Source organism: Podarcis erhardii, assembly GCF_964252035.2.
Source record: "Podarcis erhardii genome assembly, chromosome: 1".
NCBI classification, from domain to species: domain Eukaryota; kingdom Metazoa; phylum Chordata; class Lepidosauria; order Squamata; family Lacertidae; genus Podarcis; species Podarcis erhardii.
This window is the reverse complement of record NC_138497.1, coordinates 45374922-45392973: the sequence shown is the minus strand read 5'-3', so window position 1 is coordinate 45392973 and position 18052 is coordinate 45374922. Positions and strand designations below refer to the sequence as shown.

General features: G+C 42.0%; 1 protein-coding gene across 4 annotated transcripts in view; it reads left to right on the top strand.

The window, feature by feature from the left end:
• The window catches only part of LOC309340695 (cytosolic phospholipase A2 epsilon-like), a 40995-nt gene extending 24717 nt beyond the window's left edge, over nucleotides 1–16278 (top strand). For 3 of the 4 annotated variants that reach the window (XM_081859623.1, XM_081859622.1, XM_081859624.1), the window contains 10 exons: nucleotides 146–281; nucleotides 1914–2050; nucleotides 4712–4934; nucleotides 5595–5709; nucleotides 6582–6719; nucleotides 7579–7686; nucleotides 9592–9789; nucleotides 13130–13296; nucleotides 13937–14123; nucleotides 15227–16278. In XM_081859623.1, the coding sequence (XP_081715749.1) occupies nucleotides 146–281; nucleotides 1914–2050; nucleotides 4712–4934; nucleotides 5595–5709; nucleotides 6582–6719; nucleotides 7579–7686; nucleotides 9592–9789; nucleotides 13130–13296; nucleotides 13937–14123; nucleotides 15227–15447 (1630 nt within the window). In that variant the 3' untranslated portion in view covers nucleotides 15448–16278. The remainder of the gene's footprint in view (nucleotides 1–145; nucleotides 282–1913; nucleotides 2051–4711; nucleotides 4935–5594; nucleotides 5710–6581; nucleotides 6720–7578; nucleotides 7687–9591; nucleotides 9790–13129; nucleotides 13297–13936; nucleotides 14124–15226) is intronic. The other variant, XM_081859625.1, reaches the window with a different exon arrangement.
• Nucleotides 16279–18052: the final 1774 nt, after the last annotated feature.

Sequence of the window (18052 nt, the reverse complement as noted above, 5' to 3'; positions counted from 1 at the left end):
ATACTGCATACCTTTACATGTCAAATAGTACCAAATACAAATTGTTGACAGCAAACATTGGAGTGCTGGAATTTCTTCAAATCATAATGCATATATTATGTGTATTTAGCTGCTCAGGTTTATGATATGAGTTTGTATCATTTAGCCAGAATGACCTAGACATGCGCTTGGGATTTGATGTATGCCCAGAGGAGCAGGACTTCATTTTTAAGCGCAAGAAATACGTTGCTGCTGCTTTGAAAAATGCTCTTAATCTTCAAGATGATCTGCAGGATGATGAGGTATAATGTCCACCACAATGTAAGATGAGCAGAGAAAACGGTGGCAAAGGGATTCATATATGTCCATGCCACATGTTCATCCATGCATAATAATAATAATAATAATAATAATAATAATAATAATAATAATTTTTTATTTATACCTCGCCCATCTGGCTGGGTTTTCCCAGCCACTCTGGGTGGCTTCCAACAAAGATTAAAAGTACATTAAAACACCAGTCATTAAAAACTTCCCTAAACAGGGCTGCCTTCAGATGTCTTCTAAATGTCAAGATAGTTTTTATTTCCTTGACATCTGATGGGAGGGCGTTCCACAGGGCGGGCGCCACTACCAAGAAGGTCTATTTCATATGGCCTAATTCATGCATAATATCTTACACATTCATGTATACTATTGTAACATAAAATAATTGTTTGCCATACACATCTTTAAAGTTAATCCCTAGTGGGAGGAGGATGTGTGGAAAGTTGGGCCCTGAAGGGAGAGCTCTGGAAGTCTAAAGCTCCCCACACTGTGGGGAGGTGTATGGAGACAGAAAAAGAGTGAGAAGCCTAGATTGTGTGAGCAGAAGTTGATAAATGATTCTGTTAAGATTTGTTTGCCCTAGTGTGCATTATTATACACTTGCCTGTATTCACCATTGTCAGAAATAATCTTCTTTAGGTCCCAAGGATCCTGAGAGTCCCAGGACTACCTGGGGGGACCTGTACCACTAGCTCTTGGAAATCCCTTTTCACCACAGGACACATTTTCTATCTCATATCCCATAATGTAGAGCTTTCCTGCCTACCTACACCATGTGGTTTCCCCCCTGTAGTGTATCGGTTCTCTTCACCAGCCTATGGTATTGTACAGTGTTTGCTTCCTGGTTTGGCATAACTCTGAACAACCCAGAATTGCTCTTAATCATTCTTTGCTCTGGCTGTGCTTGCAGCCAACCCACTTTTCCTTTTCTCACTCTCCTTCCTTCCATAAGAGTATTGGCTTGTCCTTTTTACTCCTTCAGCTTCTGTTCACTCATTAATTTCCTAGGACCCTCACTTCAACACTTCAGTGCCCTGCGTTTTGGGGATGCTGTCAGCATCTGTGTAATGCTCCACAGCTGTTGCCATCTCCCCCAACTCACCTGTGCTTTCATGTGAGCAAGCTGGGAAACAGACAACTTAGGAGGCAGCCCAAGCAGCAGCAGCAGCAGTTCCTGCACCTTCCATTTTGATGCCCCCTCACTAAAGGCCAAAATGAAGCATGGTGCTCAGCAAATGGAAATGGGGAGGGCATTCCATCACCAAGGTACCAGAACCAAAACCAAGATCCACATTTCTCCTCATTTTGTGATGCAGTTCTTCAAGAAAAACTGTGTATCTTTGGCAAAATTGCATATAAAGATGTGTACTAAAATGCTGGCGAATATTGTGAGAACATTTTATTTAAATATATAGATAAATGGAAATGTAGTGAACTCAATTTAAGTGAGAGAAACTGAAACTGATAGAATCTTCCATCCCTGATGAGGTTTTTGGATATGTGATTAAGCTTTTTTGTTAAAAAAAAAAAGTGTGTGTGATTCTGCTCAGTCCTTCAATCTTCCCACTTTTGCAAATTTGTGAATAATTGCTCTCAAATTTATTCAGGTTCCCATTGTGGCTGTGATGACAACAGCAGGTGGCGTAAGATCCATGATTGCGATGTATGGCAGCCTATTAGGTCTCCAGAAGCTGAATCTCTTAGACTGTATTTCATACACCGCTGGTTTATCTGGCACAACATGGTAAGGAGAACATGGAGCAAAACTATTAGGGATGTATCCAGACCTGCAGAATTTCCTTACAACCTTCTGCCATGGGGTAATCACATGAGGTGACGGCACATTTTATGTGTATCCCTTCAGTTGTTGTTTAGCGTTCAACATCCATGGAAAACTTTGTACCACATGAAATAGAAGCAAGCCTTTCTGTACCTCACCTGGATAGCCCCTGCCATTCCTCCTTTGTTTAGCATAACAGTCACTTTATAAAACCAAACAATAAAAAAATTATTTATGCTGAATTTGTGCAATTTTACCAAGGATTTTTTTTTTAAAAAAATCACAAAATAAGCCTGGTGATTTCATGGTCCTGATTCAATGGAACCAAGCCTTGTCACCACAACTACCTCCCCAATTTTCAGATTTATTAATTAATGGAAAATATACTCAGTGTGATTAGAAAAACAGAAATAAAAAACTGAGTCTGTAATTCTAGGGAAATGAAGTACTGTATATATGCATTTCAAACATTGTCAGATGCTGAGACCAAACTACAATGCAACACAATCCAATCAGTTTCCTAGTCTTGATATGACCATAGGCAACCCTTTTGAAAAGCTTCCGACCTAAGCAACAACAACTTACATTGTTTAGGAATCTTTAGCAACTTTCAAATCAGTTAAGAGTCAGATTATTATTATTATTATTTTGAGGAGGTGGTGGGTAACATGACCTTCGTTGCTGTTTGCATCAGATTTGCAAAATCCTTGGAACCAAACAGTATTTCAGTGAAAACTTGTTTTATATATGAAAGTGATGTGGAAACTTATTATGAAAATTGGTGAGGATAATTTAACTGGTCCTTTGCTTCCCTGGATTGTTGATTGGGTGCAGATGTGTGATAAAATGCTGCTAACTGATTGGCAGGATGTTCTAGATGAGTTGCTCATTGAATAGTCACATCAACTAGGGATAGACCAGGCATCCCCAAATTTGGCCCTCCAGATGTTTTGGGACTACAACTCCCATCATCCCTAGCTAACATGACCAGTAGTCAGGGATGATGGGATTTGTAGTCCCAAAACATCTGGAGGGCGAGTTTGGGATAGACAGTTCAGTCTAATTCACTTTCATATGTATTCATTTTAATTCTGTTCTGTTCCATTCCTGTTTTAATTTGCATTTCTGCCCCCGTAAGAACTCAAGAACATTTCTAACCCAGACAGACAGTTGTGGGGTGGCTCTAGGCCTGCCTTTTGACATTTATTTTCTTCTTTTTAAAACAGGTGATAGCATGGCTTCCTTTGAGTGGATTGAAAATGGGGCTGCAAACACTCCTGAGAGCAAATGTCTCTGGGACCAATATGGGTCCTTGAGAGAAATGGGATGTCCTTGTGTCCCATTGCTCTAGGGGCATTTACAGTCTCATTTTCAATGTGCACAGTGGCAGATGCTTTGCTTTCCAACTGCTTGGAGTAGCTATTATTACCTTTTTCAAAGGTTTTTTTTAAAAAAGCACCCCCAGGCCACCTCAAGCAATTAGCTTTCTAAGGAAGGCTACATTCTGATCTGCACAATAGTCCATGGAGTGCAGATCAGGTGAGTTTGCCTTAGAACGTGGATGCAAAAAATTCCTTGAGCACCCGTAACATGATTAGCTGCTAGTTGATAAGTGGCCATTTGTATTTGCCCAAAGTCTGTGGCCAATTACAATTTTATTTATTTATTTTTTTTTATAAATATTTATTAAGGTTTTTAAATATAAAACATATCTTACTTCTTTCACAACAATTTCATCACTTCTTTGGGCTCCCTCACGTCTCCCGCTCCCATTTACATCGTTAAAAAAAAATTTTTTCCAAACAAATTATCAACTTGTTTACAATCTCATGTCCACTCACACATATAATCTAGCGCTTCTTCCAAAAAGTTTTATATTTTCTTTAGTCTCACTTATCATCAAATTTAAATCTAGTTTAGTGGTGACCAGTTTTTTATAATCTAGCATCCTTCTTAACATTCAACCAAATTACAATGTTTTTGTAAATACATCTTGAATTTCTCCCAGTCTTCCTCCAACTTCTCTTCTCCCAGATCACGGATTCTGCCGGTCATCTCGGCCAGTTGCATATAGTCCATCAGCTGCATCTGCCACTCTTCCAGTGTGGGTAGATCTTGAGTTTTCCAGTTTTTTGCGATGAGAATCCTTGCTGCCGTTGTTGCATACATGAAAAATGTTCGATCCTTCTTTAACACCTTCTGGCCGACAATGCCCAGAAGAAAGGCCTCTGGTTTCTTTGTGAAGGTATACTTAAATACCTTTTTCAGCTCATTATATATCATTTCCCAGAAGACCTTCACCTTAGGGCATGTCCACCAGAGGTGAAAGAATGTTCCTTCATTTTCTTTACATTTCCAACATTTATTATCAGACGAATGGTATATTTTGGCAAGTTTAACTGGGGTCATGTACCATCTATATATCATTTTCATAACATTTTCCTTCAGAGCATTACATGCGGTGAAGTTCAGCCCAGTGGTCCACAACCTTTCCCAGTCCTCAAACATAATGTTATGCCCAATGTCCTGTGCCCATTTTATCATAGCCGATTTAACCATTTCGTCTTGTGTATTCCACGGCCAATTACAATTTTAGCTTCTCCTTTTTAAATTTATTTTCCTTAGGACCATGATAAATTTATATGAAGATGCCAACTGGTCACAAAAAGATTTGGAAGCGCACATCAATGATGCTCGGAAACATGTCATGAAAAACAAGCTTTCCTGTTTTTCTCGGAGGCACTTAACATACTATGAAAAGGAAATCTGTCAGAGGCACCGAGATGGATATAAGCTCTCTTTTATAGATCTCTGGGGGCTCATTATTGAAGCCATGTTTAATGATGAGGTATTGTATTAATACTTTTTGGGAGTGGGTGGGAAGCATAATGTGGGCTGGCATATGGGGAAAATATGAAACAAATTAAGCACGGAAAGGGTGTTTGCTATTATTTCTTTAATTTATATTGATAGCACACCTGTTGTGAAGAGTTGGGATGGAAACAACAACACAAGCTTGCATCTAAATATATTAAAATATTGGGCAGTATCCACTGAACCGTTTTCACCATCACAAGGAGATTTAGCTGGGCAATGGAGCTTTTCTGTCCTCTCTCTGTATGTCTCCTGTGTGCCCCATACATTTGATCTGGAAGGTTGTGGGGGACCCAGAACAGATTTATGGGGTATGCTTGGAGAGGAGAGGTCAGGAAATCATAGAATTGTAAAGTTGTAGGGAACCCAAGAGTAATCTAGTCCAATCCCCTGCAATGCAGGCATCTCAGCTAAAGCATCCATAACAAGATCGCCCAGCACTCTGGAGTATTGTGCGAGGTGGTACTGGCAACTGCACTGGGAAGGAGGAATTGGCAAACGTTGCCTCTCATAGGTAAGGAGCAAAGTCTGGGTCTGACCCAAGATGAGGATGCCAAGATGTATTATGACAGGTTCTTTGTGAAATTTATTTGTGCAAGTATCTCTTCTGCTGACTGCTGTTTTTCCCAAACAGCCCAATCATCACAAGCTCTCAGATCAACGACAGGCTGTGAATCTGGGTCAGAACCCACTTCCCATCTACCTTGCTCTCAATGTCAAAGAAAGATACAGCACTCTAGATTTTAAAGGTAGGGACAAAATTATTTGAGCTTGCTTCGAAGGCAGGGGGCCAGGTGAAGACTATTGGTTGACATTTCCCCACTAATAGATACTAAATCTCCTGGCAGTGGTGCAGCACAGATTGTGTGTTGTGTACATTTTTATACAGAATTATACCTTTGTTTCAAAATCCTAAGAGAATTCTTGGATCTTGAGCAATTAAGTCCTGTCAGTCTTTGATACCACATTGAGTGCTCTTGAGTACTCATTCGCCCTCCTTTTAGGCCTGCTCTATACTTGAAACAATAATCACATGGAAAGTGCTCCCATACAGTGATAGCCCTGAGTATTGGCTTCTTTTGTAAATTACTCTTGTTGCACAGAGAGTTTCCACTTCACTGTCAGCTATAGATGAAGGTGACCCATTTAGGAAGGTGTAGTAACACATTATGGCTGCCATGTGGAGCAGTTGCTGCATGAATGCTGTTAGAGAGATATAAAAAAAAAATATTAAAAAAATTGTCCAGTAGCACCTTAGAGACCAACTAAGTTTGTTCTGGGTATAAGCTTTCGTGTGCATGCACACTTCTTCAGATACACTGAAACAGAAGCCACCAGACCCTTATATATAGTGAGAGGGTGGGGAGGGGTATTACTCAGAAGGGTGGTGGGAATGGGTGATTGGCTGATAGGTGTAGAGTTTCTGTAAGAGGGATGGGAGTTGTGATTTCCAAATCCATTGAAACGGTTAATTATGATTATCATACAGAAGTAGAATGCAGATTTTATTGCAATGTTCCCTACAATGTAATTATTACATCATTCATTTATTAGATTTCTTACCCGTCTTTCACAATAATTATACTGTACTTAACAAATATTTTTGTATGGTTGTTTGCAGAGTGGGTGGAATTTACTCCCTATGAAGCTGGCTTCTTGAAATATGGAGCTTTCATTAATGTGGAACATTTTGGAAGTCAGTTCTACATGGGCCACTTGACAAAGAAGCTGCCGGAATCTGAGCTCTGTTACATGCAAGGTGACTTATTATTATTTATGAAATTTGAATACCGCCCTTCATCCGCAGATCTCAGGGTGGTTCACAACATAAAAATACAATATAAAAGCACAAAATACAATAAGCAGTATAAAAGCACAAGATAAAAACAAGAACAAAAAACCCTGCAAAGAAATAACCCCTCTCCCACAAATACATTTAATAGAGGTATAAAATGTTAATCAGCCAAAGGCCTGGTTAAAGAGGAACATTTTCGCCTGGCACCTAAAGGTGTATAATGAAGGTGCCAGCTGAACCTCCCTGGGGAGAGCATTCCACAGATGGGGTGCCACTGCAGAGAAGGCCTGTTCTTGTGTTGCCACCTCCTGGACCTCTTGTGGAGGAGGCACACAAAGAAGGGCCTCAGATGCTGAACACAAAGTCATATGGATAGAGGTGGTCTTTGAAGACCTGAACAGAGATACCAACAAAATCTATATTGTTTTAGTTCCCTGTATTTTGAAATTGAGTCCTTACCACTCACACGGGTTTTTTTTTGTACTATATACTCATCTTTCACACATTACTGATGGGAATGAGAACTGCACTACAGGCTTTTTTCAGTTCTGGCACCTCTCAGATGGGCACCATTGCCATTATAAAAGAATAAGGGAGGCATTTGTGGTGAGTTCTGGCATCTTTTCCCCCTAGAAAAATAGCACTGACGACCGGATATAGTAAACACAGTAATTAGTAAAATATGAGTGAACATGATATCCATTTCAAAACAATAAATGAAAGAAACAAATGCAACACCCTCTTTACCATCATCTAGAAATTACATCAAAGCTCTGAGATCAAATGGTTTTTATTTTACTTTTGCATTTTCTATGTTTCTCAGGCATGTTGAGTAATATATATTCCCAGAGTTTGCTGGATGCATTGTATTTAGCTGACTGTTCAGAAGACTTCTGGCACAGGTGGACAAGAGACAGAGTGGTGGATATTGGTCAGTAGAACATCATTTCTTCTTTGGCTAATGTACCTTGGGCTCTGTCATGAGGCACGCAGCACTGTTGGGATCAAGCTTGGGTTGGCTGGCTCTGATGGAGGAGGAAGAAACAGGGAAAGAACTGAATTTGTGGAACATGGGTTGGAGGGGGGGGGCAAATCTCTCCTTACCACTTCAGTCACTTTGGAAGGGAGAGCAGGATGCTGGCTCCCCCTCTCTGACCTTCCTGCAGAGCAGAAAGCCTTAGCGGAGACTGGGGAAGACTTTGATCAGCTATGCCAGGAGTCTGAACAGGAGGCTGCAGTCTTGTTGCCTATAACCAGGCGCCACCTTCACAGATGGGAACAGATACAACCACCCCACAAGGCTAGAGAGTATCAAATGACCACTCCATACCTCCTTTTAAAAGCTTGGAGGGGGTGGGAAAGTTCATTGGGACACCTGTTTCTGAACACTGGAATTGTGACTCTTGAGCACTGTGTCTACTGCTGAGCCTGTGCTTTTACCTGCTTAAATAAAGATATCTTTCTTCCAAGTAAGACATTCTGGGATGATCCACATTGTACATTTAAGGTGCATGCAATGCACATTTAAAGTGCACAGCTTTCTCTCAAGGAATCTTGGGGACTGTGATAGGAGGCAACTCCTAGACGCCAAGGTCCCTTCGCCCTCCCCAATAAAATATTTGAGGGGACCGAGCCCCCACAAAGTTAATGACCATTGCCCTTCAAATGGTACAGCTGAGCCCAGTCATGTGATCGATTATGCAGGGTGGGGCTTACCTGCCCCTTGCAATATTTTATTCATGTTGGCACCCCTGGAAACAGTAGTTTGTTAAGGGTACTGGGAATTGTCGGTCTGTGAGGAGGAAACTATATTTCCCGTGGTCTTTAGCAAACAGTTGGATCTTAGATTTGCTATTAGTAAAGGTAAAGGTACCCCTGCCCATACGGGCCAGTCGTGACCGACTCTGGGGTTGCGTGCTCATCTCGCTTAAGAGGCCGGGAGCCAGCGCTGTCCGAAGACACTTCCGGGTCACGTGGCCAGCGTGACGAAGCTGCTCTGGCGAGCCAGCACCAGCGCAGCACACAGAAACGCTGTTTACCTTCCCGCTATAAAGCGGTACCTATTTATCTACTTGCACTTAGGGGTGCTTTCGAACTGCTAGGTGGGCAGGTGCTGGGACCGAACTACGGGAGCTCACCCCGCCGCGGGGATTCGAACCGCTGACCATATGATCGGCAAGTCCTAGGCACTGAGGTTTTACCCACAGTGCCACCTGCATCCCTTTAGATTTGCTATAATTTATAGTTAAACGCCCAAAGCTAGTAAATTATTTTGGCCAATTTTGGATCATTAAAGCAGAGGATAATTTAGGGGAGTGGGACTGTAAGAGGTTGCTTAAAAATGGATTGAAGAGTAAACAGGCTACAATATAGCCCTATCTGATTTTAAACACTCACAGCAAAAAGATGCCCTTTAAAACCCTCAGTATTGTTACTGTTAATAGTAGCAGCAGTTAAAAGGTAAAAAGGTAAAGGACCCTTGGATGGTTAAGTCCGGTCAAAGGCAACTATGGGGTTGCAGCGCTCATCTTGCTTGCTTTCAGGCCGAGGGAGTGCACAGAAACACCATTTACCTTCCTGTCACAGTGGTACCTATTTATCTACTTGCACTGGTGTGCTTTTGAACTGCTGGGGTGGCAGAAGCTGGGACAGAGCAATGGAGCTCACCCCATTGTGGGCATTCAAACCGCCAACCTTCTGATTAGCAATCCCAAGAGGCTCAGTGGTTTAGACCACAGTGCCAACTGCTCCCCCTAGTAGCAGCAGTAGCTGTATTGGTACTATCAAGGTGCATTCTGAGTAAGGGATCTAAACAAAATTGTCATGTGTTCCACAGAAGATGGTACTCTGCCCAGCATGCCTCGCCGGCCAGATGTACAGCCAACACGCCTCTTCACCCCCAGCGGAAGCCTCACTGATGTGCTTAGAGATGTTGTAACAATGCGGCCAATTGTTGCAGAATATGGCAATTTCATGAGGGGCCTCCAAGTCAACAATAAATACTTGGAGAATGACAGGTTTTCAATGTGGAAAGGTAATTCCCTTGAACTCATTTACTCAGATCTCTTCTCCCCTCTCTCTTTTCTTTTGTTTTGGATATGTCTTATGATCTTCTCCCCACAGAAGCCTGTGCACAGCATACACCTGGATGTCACATATTTCTCAGCTGAGGAGAAACAGCTAATCCTCTGCCCCCTCGGTCAACAGTTGCCAGCTCCCAAGTTAGCCTCCACTTCTTTTTCCATCCACATTTCAGTTAATCAGCCTCTTTGCCCAGTAGTGGTGGCAGGGCAGAAATAGCCTCAAGATGGTGCTGGGCATATGCCTTGGTGCACAAAAGTTCCCTGATCAAGGGCCACATCCTCTTCACAGAATCATAGAATTGTAGAGTTGGAAGGAATCCTGAGGGCATCCAACTCCCTCAATGCAGGAATCTCAACTAAAGCACTCATGACAGATGGCCATATAACCTCTTCTTAAAAATGAAGGAGACTCTACAACCTCCCAAGGGAGTCCATTCCACTGTTGAACAGCTCTTACTCTCAGAAAGTTCTTTCTGATGTTTATTTGGAATCTCCTTTCTTGTAACTTGAAGCCATTGGTTTGGGTCCTAGCGCTATGGTTACCAGAATTTTTTCAATGAATCCGGGGACACTCCCCCCCCTTTTTAAAGCTGAGTAGCAACAGGGAGTCAGTAGTGGGGATAGTGAGGCAAAAGACCCTGGGCCCAAGCACACATGCATATTGTATAAAGGTGCAAAGCCCTTCTTTTGCACCCTGTGAAACAAATGCGCAGAGTTGTTTTTTTTTTAAACTGGGCAATGGCGCGCCGCCTGCCCGTGACTCCCGAGCTTTCCCCGATCTCCTTCCCCCTTTGTTTTGACAGATCAGGGGAGGCTCAGGAGTCATGGGCAGGCGGTCATTGCCCAGGACGGGCCAGCCTGGTAGTGCAGTTGGCTCTGGCTGGCTCTGGGCTGCTGAGGCTGCTGCTGCTACGTTTCCCAGGGACAGATTTGCAAACCTGGGGACATTCTGGGGACAGAATTTGTCCGGGGACAGATTTGCAAATCCGGGGACTCTGGAGTAGGTGAAAACAAGCTTGCTTCATCTTCAGCGCTCTCCTTGCATTGTTTATTCTGTTATCACCAGTTTGGGCCCTGCTTTCCTTTTGAGTGAAGGCAGAGGCAAAGTAGGTGTTGAGCAGTTCTGTCTTCTCTCTGCCACCTAACAGCATTTCTCTGTCTTCTCCACGCAGAAGACCTAATACTTGCTTGTGTCAAGGTATTAAGTTTTAGGAAGGCAGAAGCTGCCAGTAAATGCTGGAATATGCTAGAGCATTCTAGTGGGGCTGTAATTTTCCAAATTGCACAAAGCAAACACAGCTGTTGCTTTGTGTCTTATATTAGTGCCTTATCTTTGTGTCAAGGCCACTGGGAAGGGTATATCTGCTGCCCAGTGAGCAGTTTCTCATTCTTCTACTGACTTCTATTCCTTACTTTCTTTTTATATTCATGCAGTGTTATTTTTTATGCTGTAACTGGATTTTTCTCTAAAGTGAGCTAAGTTGAGCCTTGCTAGTGACCTAGCAAAGAATTGTAAGATTTATGCCTGTTGGCTACTCTTGTATATGATTCCTTTGTGATTTCCCCTTTCTTCCATTTTTTAATAAATGCCCTTCTTAAATCTCAGTTCTCCTTATGCAGCCACACTGATTTTTTTAGATGCCTCCCAATTTTCTTTCTTATTGGAATTGTCTGCATTTGTGCCTTCAATGGTTCACCTTTAGGAACTCCCATTTGGACTCCCTTCTGTTTGAGTATTTCTAATCATGGGATCTCACCCAGTAGTTCCTTAACCTTTTTGAAATCAGCCTTCTTAAAGTGCACATCCAACTACACTCAGCTTTCCATTGCCTCTTAAAATGAAGCTCAATAGGACATGATCCCTTCCTCACAGATTTCCCAGTACTTCCACTTCGCTGATCAGTTCCTTCCTGTTGGTGAAAACCAGGTAAAAGATAGATGATTCCTTTGTTGCTTCTTCCACTTTCTGGGAAATGAAATTCTCATAATTACAGGGAGAGTATTTGTTGAAAACAGATACAACAGAAGTGAGATTAGACTGGGAGTGCTAAAACAGAGCATGTTTGGAACCTGTGCAGCCAGTCATTCTTCATTTCTTCCTTGACTGTTCTCCCTTCTTGTTCCTTGTACACCCAGAATACATTATGCAGATACATTACATTAACAATTATTCTGAGGTTCAGGCTTTCCAGAAACACTTCATGCTTGTCTGTTTCCAAGATCTGGAGTAGCAAAAGAAGAAACATAAGGGAGGTTTGTAGGAATGGCATTACAACTACGTTGTTTTAGTCATAGTGACCTGGGGTCCTTTTTGGTTATTTAAAAGATGAACCTAGGGAGTGGTGTAGTGGTTAGAATGTTAGACTAGGACCTGGGAGACCAGGGTTCAAATCCCCATTCAGCCATGAAGTTGACTGGGTGGCCTTGGACCGGACACTCGCTCTCAACCTAACCTCTTGTTGTGGGAATTAACTGGGGAGGCAGCAAGCTATGTACCCCACCTTGAGTTCCATGGAGGAAAGGTGGGATATACAGTAAATGCAATGATTCTTTAAAAAGAAATTATTAAGCATTTCAAAACAAATATTTTGTAAATGTATTAACAGAAAAACAATCATAAGGCATGGAGGAAAGAATTGCTGTTGATAACATTGCTGTACTAATAAGCACAATTTAAAATGTTTATCTCTCCTCTCCACTAACCCTACAGCAGGATGCATTCTGGTTTCTCTGAATTTAATCTGCTAGGATTTAGTATCAACTATACAGTGGTACCTTGGTTACAGACGCTTCAGGTTACAGACTCTGCTAACCCAGAAATAGTACCTTGGGTTAAGAATTTTGCTTCAGGATGAGAACAGAAATCGTGCGGCGGCAGCGGGAGGCCCCATTAGCTAAAGTGGTACCTCAGGTTAAGAACAGTTTCAGGTTAAGAATGGACCTCCAAAACGAATTAAGTTCTTAACCCGAGGAACCACTGTAAAGGCAAACTAAGTTAAATAATTTGTGGTCTCAGGCACATAGCTTCTTTCTTGATAGGTCTAACACTGCTTTGCTGGATCAACTGAAATTTCAAAAGTTGAAGGAAGAAAATGAAAGTATAAAAGGTACCTGTTATCAAAAGAGGCATCTATATAGAGAATATAAACTATGAATAAGTAAATTAAGGCTGCACTGTAGTATCATTAACCTGTTAATGATACATAATTAATTGAGTCCTCCTGGTCTTTAATAACATATATGAGTTTTCTTTGCAACATTGCATATAAAGCTAAAGAATTTGCCTTTCAGATACTGTACTAGATAATTTCCCCAACAAGTTGAATGAAACACCAGAATATTTGGAACTGACAGACACAGCTTTTTTCATCAATACCAGCTGCCCACCGCTTCTGAGGCCAGAGAGGAAAGTGGACCTTATTTTGCATTTAAATTATAGTGGAGGATCACAGACATTGGTGAGAAGATTCTTTTTATTATCTTTAGCAACTTGACCATAACCACTCGTCTTTTCATTAATTTTTTACTTCAAATATTAACAGAAGACTGGAAGAGCTTGAAAAAGAACTTGTGCTATGCCATATAGTTATTTGGTGTAGCTTCACATTTGATATCAAAATGGATTCTTTTCTTCTTCTTCCAAGTATGACTGAGTCATATGGAGTAATGCTGGGGGGCAGGCAGGCGGTCCCCATTTCTCCCTCCCACCAAAGATCTAGCTTCAGCTTTTTACACAGTCTTCTTACATGGGAAGTAATGTGGAGAAATATGACTTTGCTTTCTAATCCTCAGTATTTTCATGGAAAGAGAGTGAGAACAAGCAAAAGAGAAACAGCCCCTGGGAGAGGACAGTGGACGTCCTAGACAGACTGGACCTTGGACAATTATTATTGTGTCCTCCTCCTTCATCACCATTTTATAGACTCATAGTGCTAGAAAATCTGATCCACCTACCTATGCCAAGACAAGAGTACCCATACCCCAAATATCCCTGATAAGTGCCATATCATCCTTCTAGTGCAACTACTAGCTTTTGAGAAAGGAAAGCTGTAACCATATCTCTTTGGGTTCTGATGTTGTTCATGTTTAATGCTCTAGCCATTGGATCTAGCTACAAAATACTATGCGGAGCAGGGCATTCCATTTCCCAAGGTTGTGCTGACAGATGAAGACAGGAAGCATCTCAAGGAATGCTACCTCTTCGACAAAGCAGAGAGTCCAAAGGCTCCCATATTGCTGTATTTTCCCCTGGTATGCGATACCTTCCAAAAATACAAAGCTCCTGGTGAGTAAAGAAGAGCAATAGTCTTCCTGAAGACAACATGACTTTCTTATCTGCTTATTTTCATTACTGACACCAATGCACACACACATACACACACAAGTGTGTGTGTGTGTGTGTGTGTGTGTATAAATAATGGCTGGGATCAAAAGAGAGGACACGTGCAGAAGAGAGCAAAAAAAGCTCTATGCATACCCAGACTTTCCCTTTTTGACAATGGCACTCTATGCCATTGTCAAAAAAATGCCCTGGGTTCTATGTAGCACTCTCACTTCAATCTGTCTTCTTTTGTTCCACTGGCTCATCATCTTTTATCCCTAACCCAGTCTCCGTTATCAAATCTTCCCTCTAGCTTCTAGCCTTCAACCCATTCACTCAGCACTTGTTGCACTGCTGCATTAAAAACCGAGATGAATGTGGCAGATGGAGATCTTCTCCCCTTTATTATAAATACATACAAATATAGACCATAAACACAATTGCCCAACCTCAGATTGGTTTCAGTTACCTTCAAGATTTTCCTCATCTCATCTATTCTGACAGCATGTTTTACCAAGATGAGGTTGTGTCAAATAGCCTAGTCATAAATGGGCAGAGATTTCTTACCAGTTTCTCACAGGAAACTGAAGTGGCTGAGCAATTAACAGGCAGTGATGAATATGCTCATACTCTCCTCTCTGACTCCTTGATAAGAATGTGAAGCTTGGCATTACACACCCACACACCCACCTCTCAACCTAGTTCAATGTTCTAATGAAATTAGAAGTTATTGACCAGGGATGGGGGGGGGGGCTTGTGGCTCTCCATATATTGTTGGACCCACAAGCCCCAGCCAACATGGTCAGTGGTTAGAATAGTAAGAGTTATAGCTCAACAGCATCTAGTGCGTCAGAGGTTTCCCAGCTCTGGTTTATTTAGGGGTGCCATTTTCTGAAAATCCTGTTGTTGAGCTTATCCACACCCACACCCCTAATTCCTGTCTTTCTCCTTGATCTCGATACGAAGTGAGTTACTGATTTTACTGATTCTACTAAAATGGCAAAAAAGATAATTGCATATCATATGGATTATAGCACACATTATTTCCTTCCATCTTGTTTCCATAGGTGTAGAACGCAGTCCTAGTGAGATGGAGGAAGGCCAAGTTGATGTCAGCAGCACTGTATTTACCCCATTTGCTACTGGCGCGCTGCAGTATTCAGAGGCTAATTTCAACAAGCTGTTAAATTTGACCAACTACAATATCACCAATAATCAACATATGATTCTTCAGGCTCTGCGTACAGCAGTACAACGGAAGAAGCAGCAGAAGCAACAGTCTCTATGACTCTCTTCTTAACCCTCTCCAAATGTATTTTCTGCATTTTCTGCCACTTGCCAGTATTACAGAAATGGGAACTTGCTAATTATTATTTGTGATTTATGTGCCCCAAGTGTACCAAGGTGCTCTGTTATTTTGTTTGCATACAAATATGGTAGGAAACAAATTGGGAGATAGTGACTGAGAGACATCTACTCGCAATTGGTCACCAATGAGGGGCTGGAACATGGTCGTCTTAGGCTCAGGTCCAGCACTACAGAGGCTTGCTAAAATATAGACCTGAGTTATATTGCCTCAGCAACCGAAGCTTAGTGACAAAAGCCATTGACAAAATACGAATATCTATAATAGGCCTCTAAGCTTCAGGTCTTGTTCATAAATGCATGATTGTCACTTGATGATGGCAATATGAAGCAGCCATTACCGATCAAACAAACCAGAAGAGAACTCCCCTCTCACTTCATATCAACCCAGATACAATACCTTGAAATGGAGAAAGTTTACATGTTCAGCGCGAGCTCATTGACTGAGACCGATATGTTATCAAGTGATGTACATATAATGTGAATTTGTTCTCAGCATCTTCTAGAGATATGATATTGGTTTTCAGTACTATAAACTATCATGAAGCAATGGAGTGTTCATGTGTGAATCAGCCTTCCCTATGTGAAAATTCAGATCGAGAAATACTGTTATTTGTTTGGGGGTGCCAGACTCTAAATTCCTGAATCCAGTAAGTGCTAAAAGCTAAACAGGCCAGGCTAGCTTCCTGTGTTGCCTGGGCGAAGAGCCCTTAAATGAGAACAAAGGAAAAGGTGACAGGCCATTAAGAAAGAAAAAGAGAGGGGGTCTGGGCCAGATGGCGAATGGGTGGGGCTCCTTGCTCAAGCTCTTTTGTCTTAAAAAGACAAAAGTCAGAATTTAAAGTGAAGTGTGTGTAATGTCGCCTAGAGGTAAAGTTGCAGGCTAGAAAGGAAAAAAAAGGGCAAAGCACAGTGTTTGAATCCAAGACTGTAGCTATGGGAGAAGCAAGACCCTTTTTGGGGTGTTAATTCTGTGAATCCCTCCATTGCAGGCTCAGGTTTTATATGTGTGTAAATAAACCATATATCTTAAAGACACCACTGTCTCTTCTGTGCCTCATTCCCAAAAGGAAACACGAACTCTGGGTAAGTGTTTGGAACCCCTGAAATCTTGCACAGCTCAGAGATCGGGGTGACATGCAACCATATATATATATTAAAGTATTATGTTTACAAAGCTGTAATTCAAATAAGTCATATAAACTTGTAACAAAGAAAAGAAATACAAGAATGGGACACTCCCCCCCGATAATTTCCTCATCTATTATCATGATCACCAACAAAGATTACAACAAATAAAAAAGGATCATCAGCACAATCTTAGCTTCAATATGCACAGCTACCTGGAGACCTGTGTTAATTCTCTTTCCACAGAATAAGATAAGATGACCCTTAAGGCTGGCCTTGGGCCTCACTGTCTGTGTGATGCCTAAGACCACTAGACATATAACCCCCAAAGGATCATGCATTTTGAACAGCTATACGACTGGGAGAAATCAGGAGATGGGGGAGAAGCCACCAACTTCATATTACAAAGCCAGGATGCATTCTCACCAAAAACACACATTTTCTTTTGTTGGTTGACCTCAACCGTTGGCGGGTGGTGGTGACATGGCATTCAGCTAACCCCTGGTTGGTTGTGTCACTGCTGCTTACTGAGGATGGCATGGTGCAAACACATCAGTGGAGCCAATTTGGTGCTCCCATTGGTGCATTGGCTGCCGTGCCACCCCTTGCCCCTCTCCTCTGGCACTGTGGTCTAAACCACTGAGCCCCTTTTGCTTGCTGATTAGAAGGTGAGAGGTTTGAATCCCCATGACAGGGTGAGCTCCTGTTCCTCTGTCCCAGCTCCTGCCAACCTAGCAGTTTGAAAGCACACCAGTGCAAGTAGATAAATAGGTACCATTGTGGCGGAAAGGTAAACAGCATTTCTGGGCACTCTGGTTTCTGCCATGGTGTTCCATTGTGCCAGAAGCGGTTTAGTCATGCTGGTCACATGACCCAGAAAGCTGTCTGTGGACAGATGCCAGCTCCCTCAGCCTGAAAGCGAGATGAGCGCCGCAACCCCATAGTCACCTTTGACTGGACTTAACCATCCAGGTGTCCTTTACCTTTTTTTTTTAACCTTAGCTAGTAAGCAGCAGCAACATGCCTGGAGGTAAGGTGAGCACTGCGGCTGCCCCACCATGCCACCTGCTATTGGTCATTCCTGTATTATCATTTCAGGTGAAAAACAATACGGAATATACCACATGGCAAATGGTGTAGGTGTTGGCTTGCAAATCCAGGACCAATGGCCACCATCACATTGTTCAGCTTCCCAGTTGGGACAGGCAACACACCTTTTATTCAATGTTGCCTTGTTAATTAGACATCTGATTGCTTTTGCGCTGTCCGTTTGCAGTTTCTGTCACACATATTTTGGATCAGCCCCTGTCTACTTGCCGTGGTAGTAAACAATAGCTTATTTTTCAGTTAATCTCTAAAAATAATTTCAGCAGTCTCTTGGCCACCACCCCATGAATTTT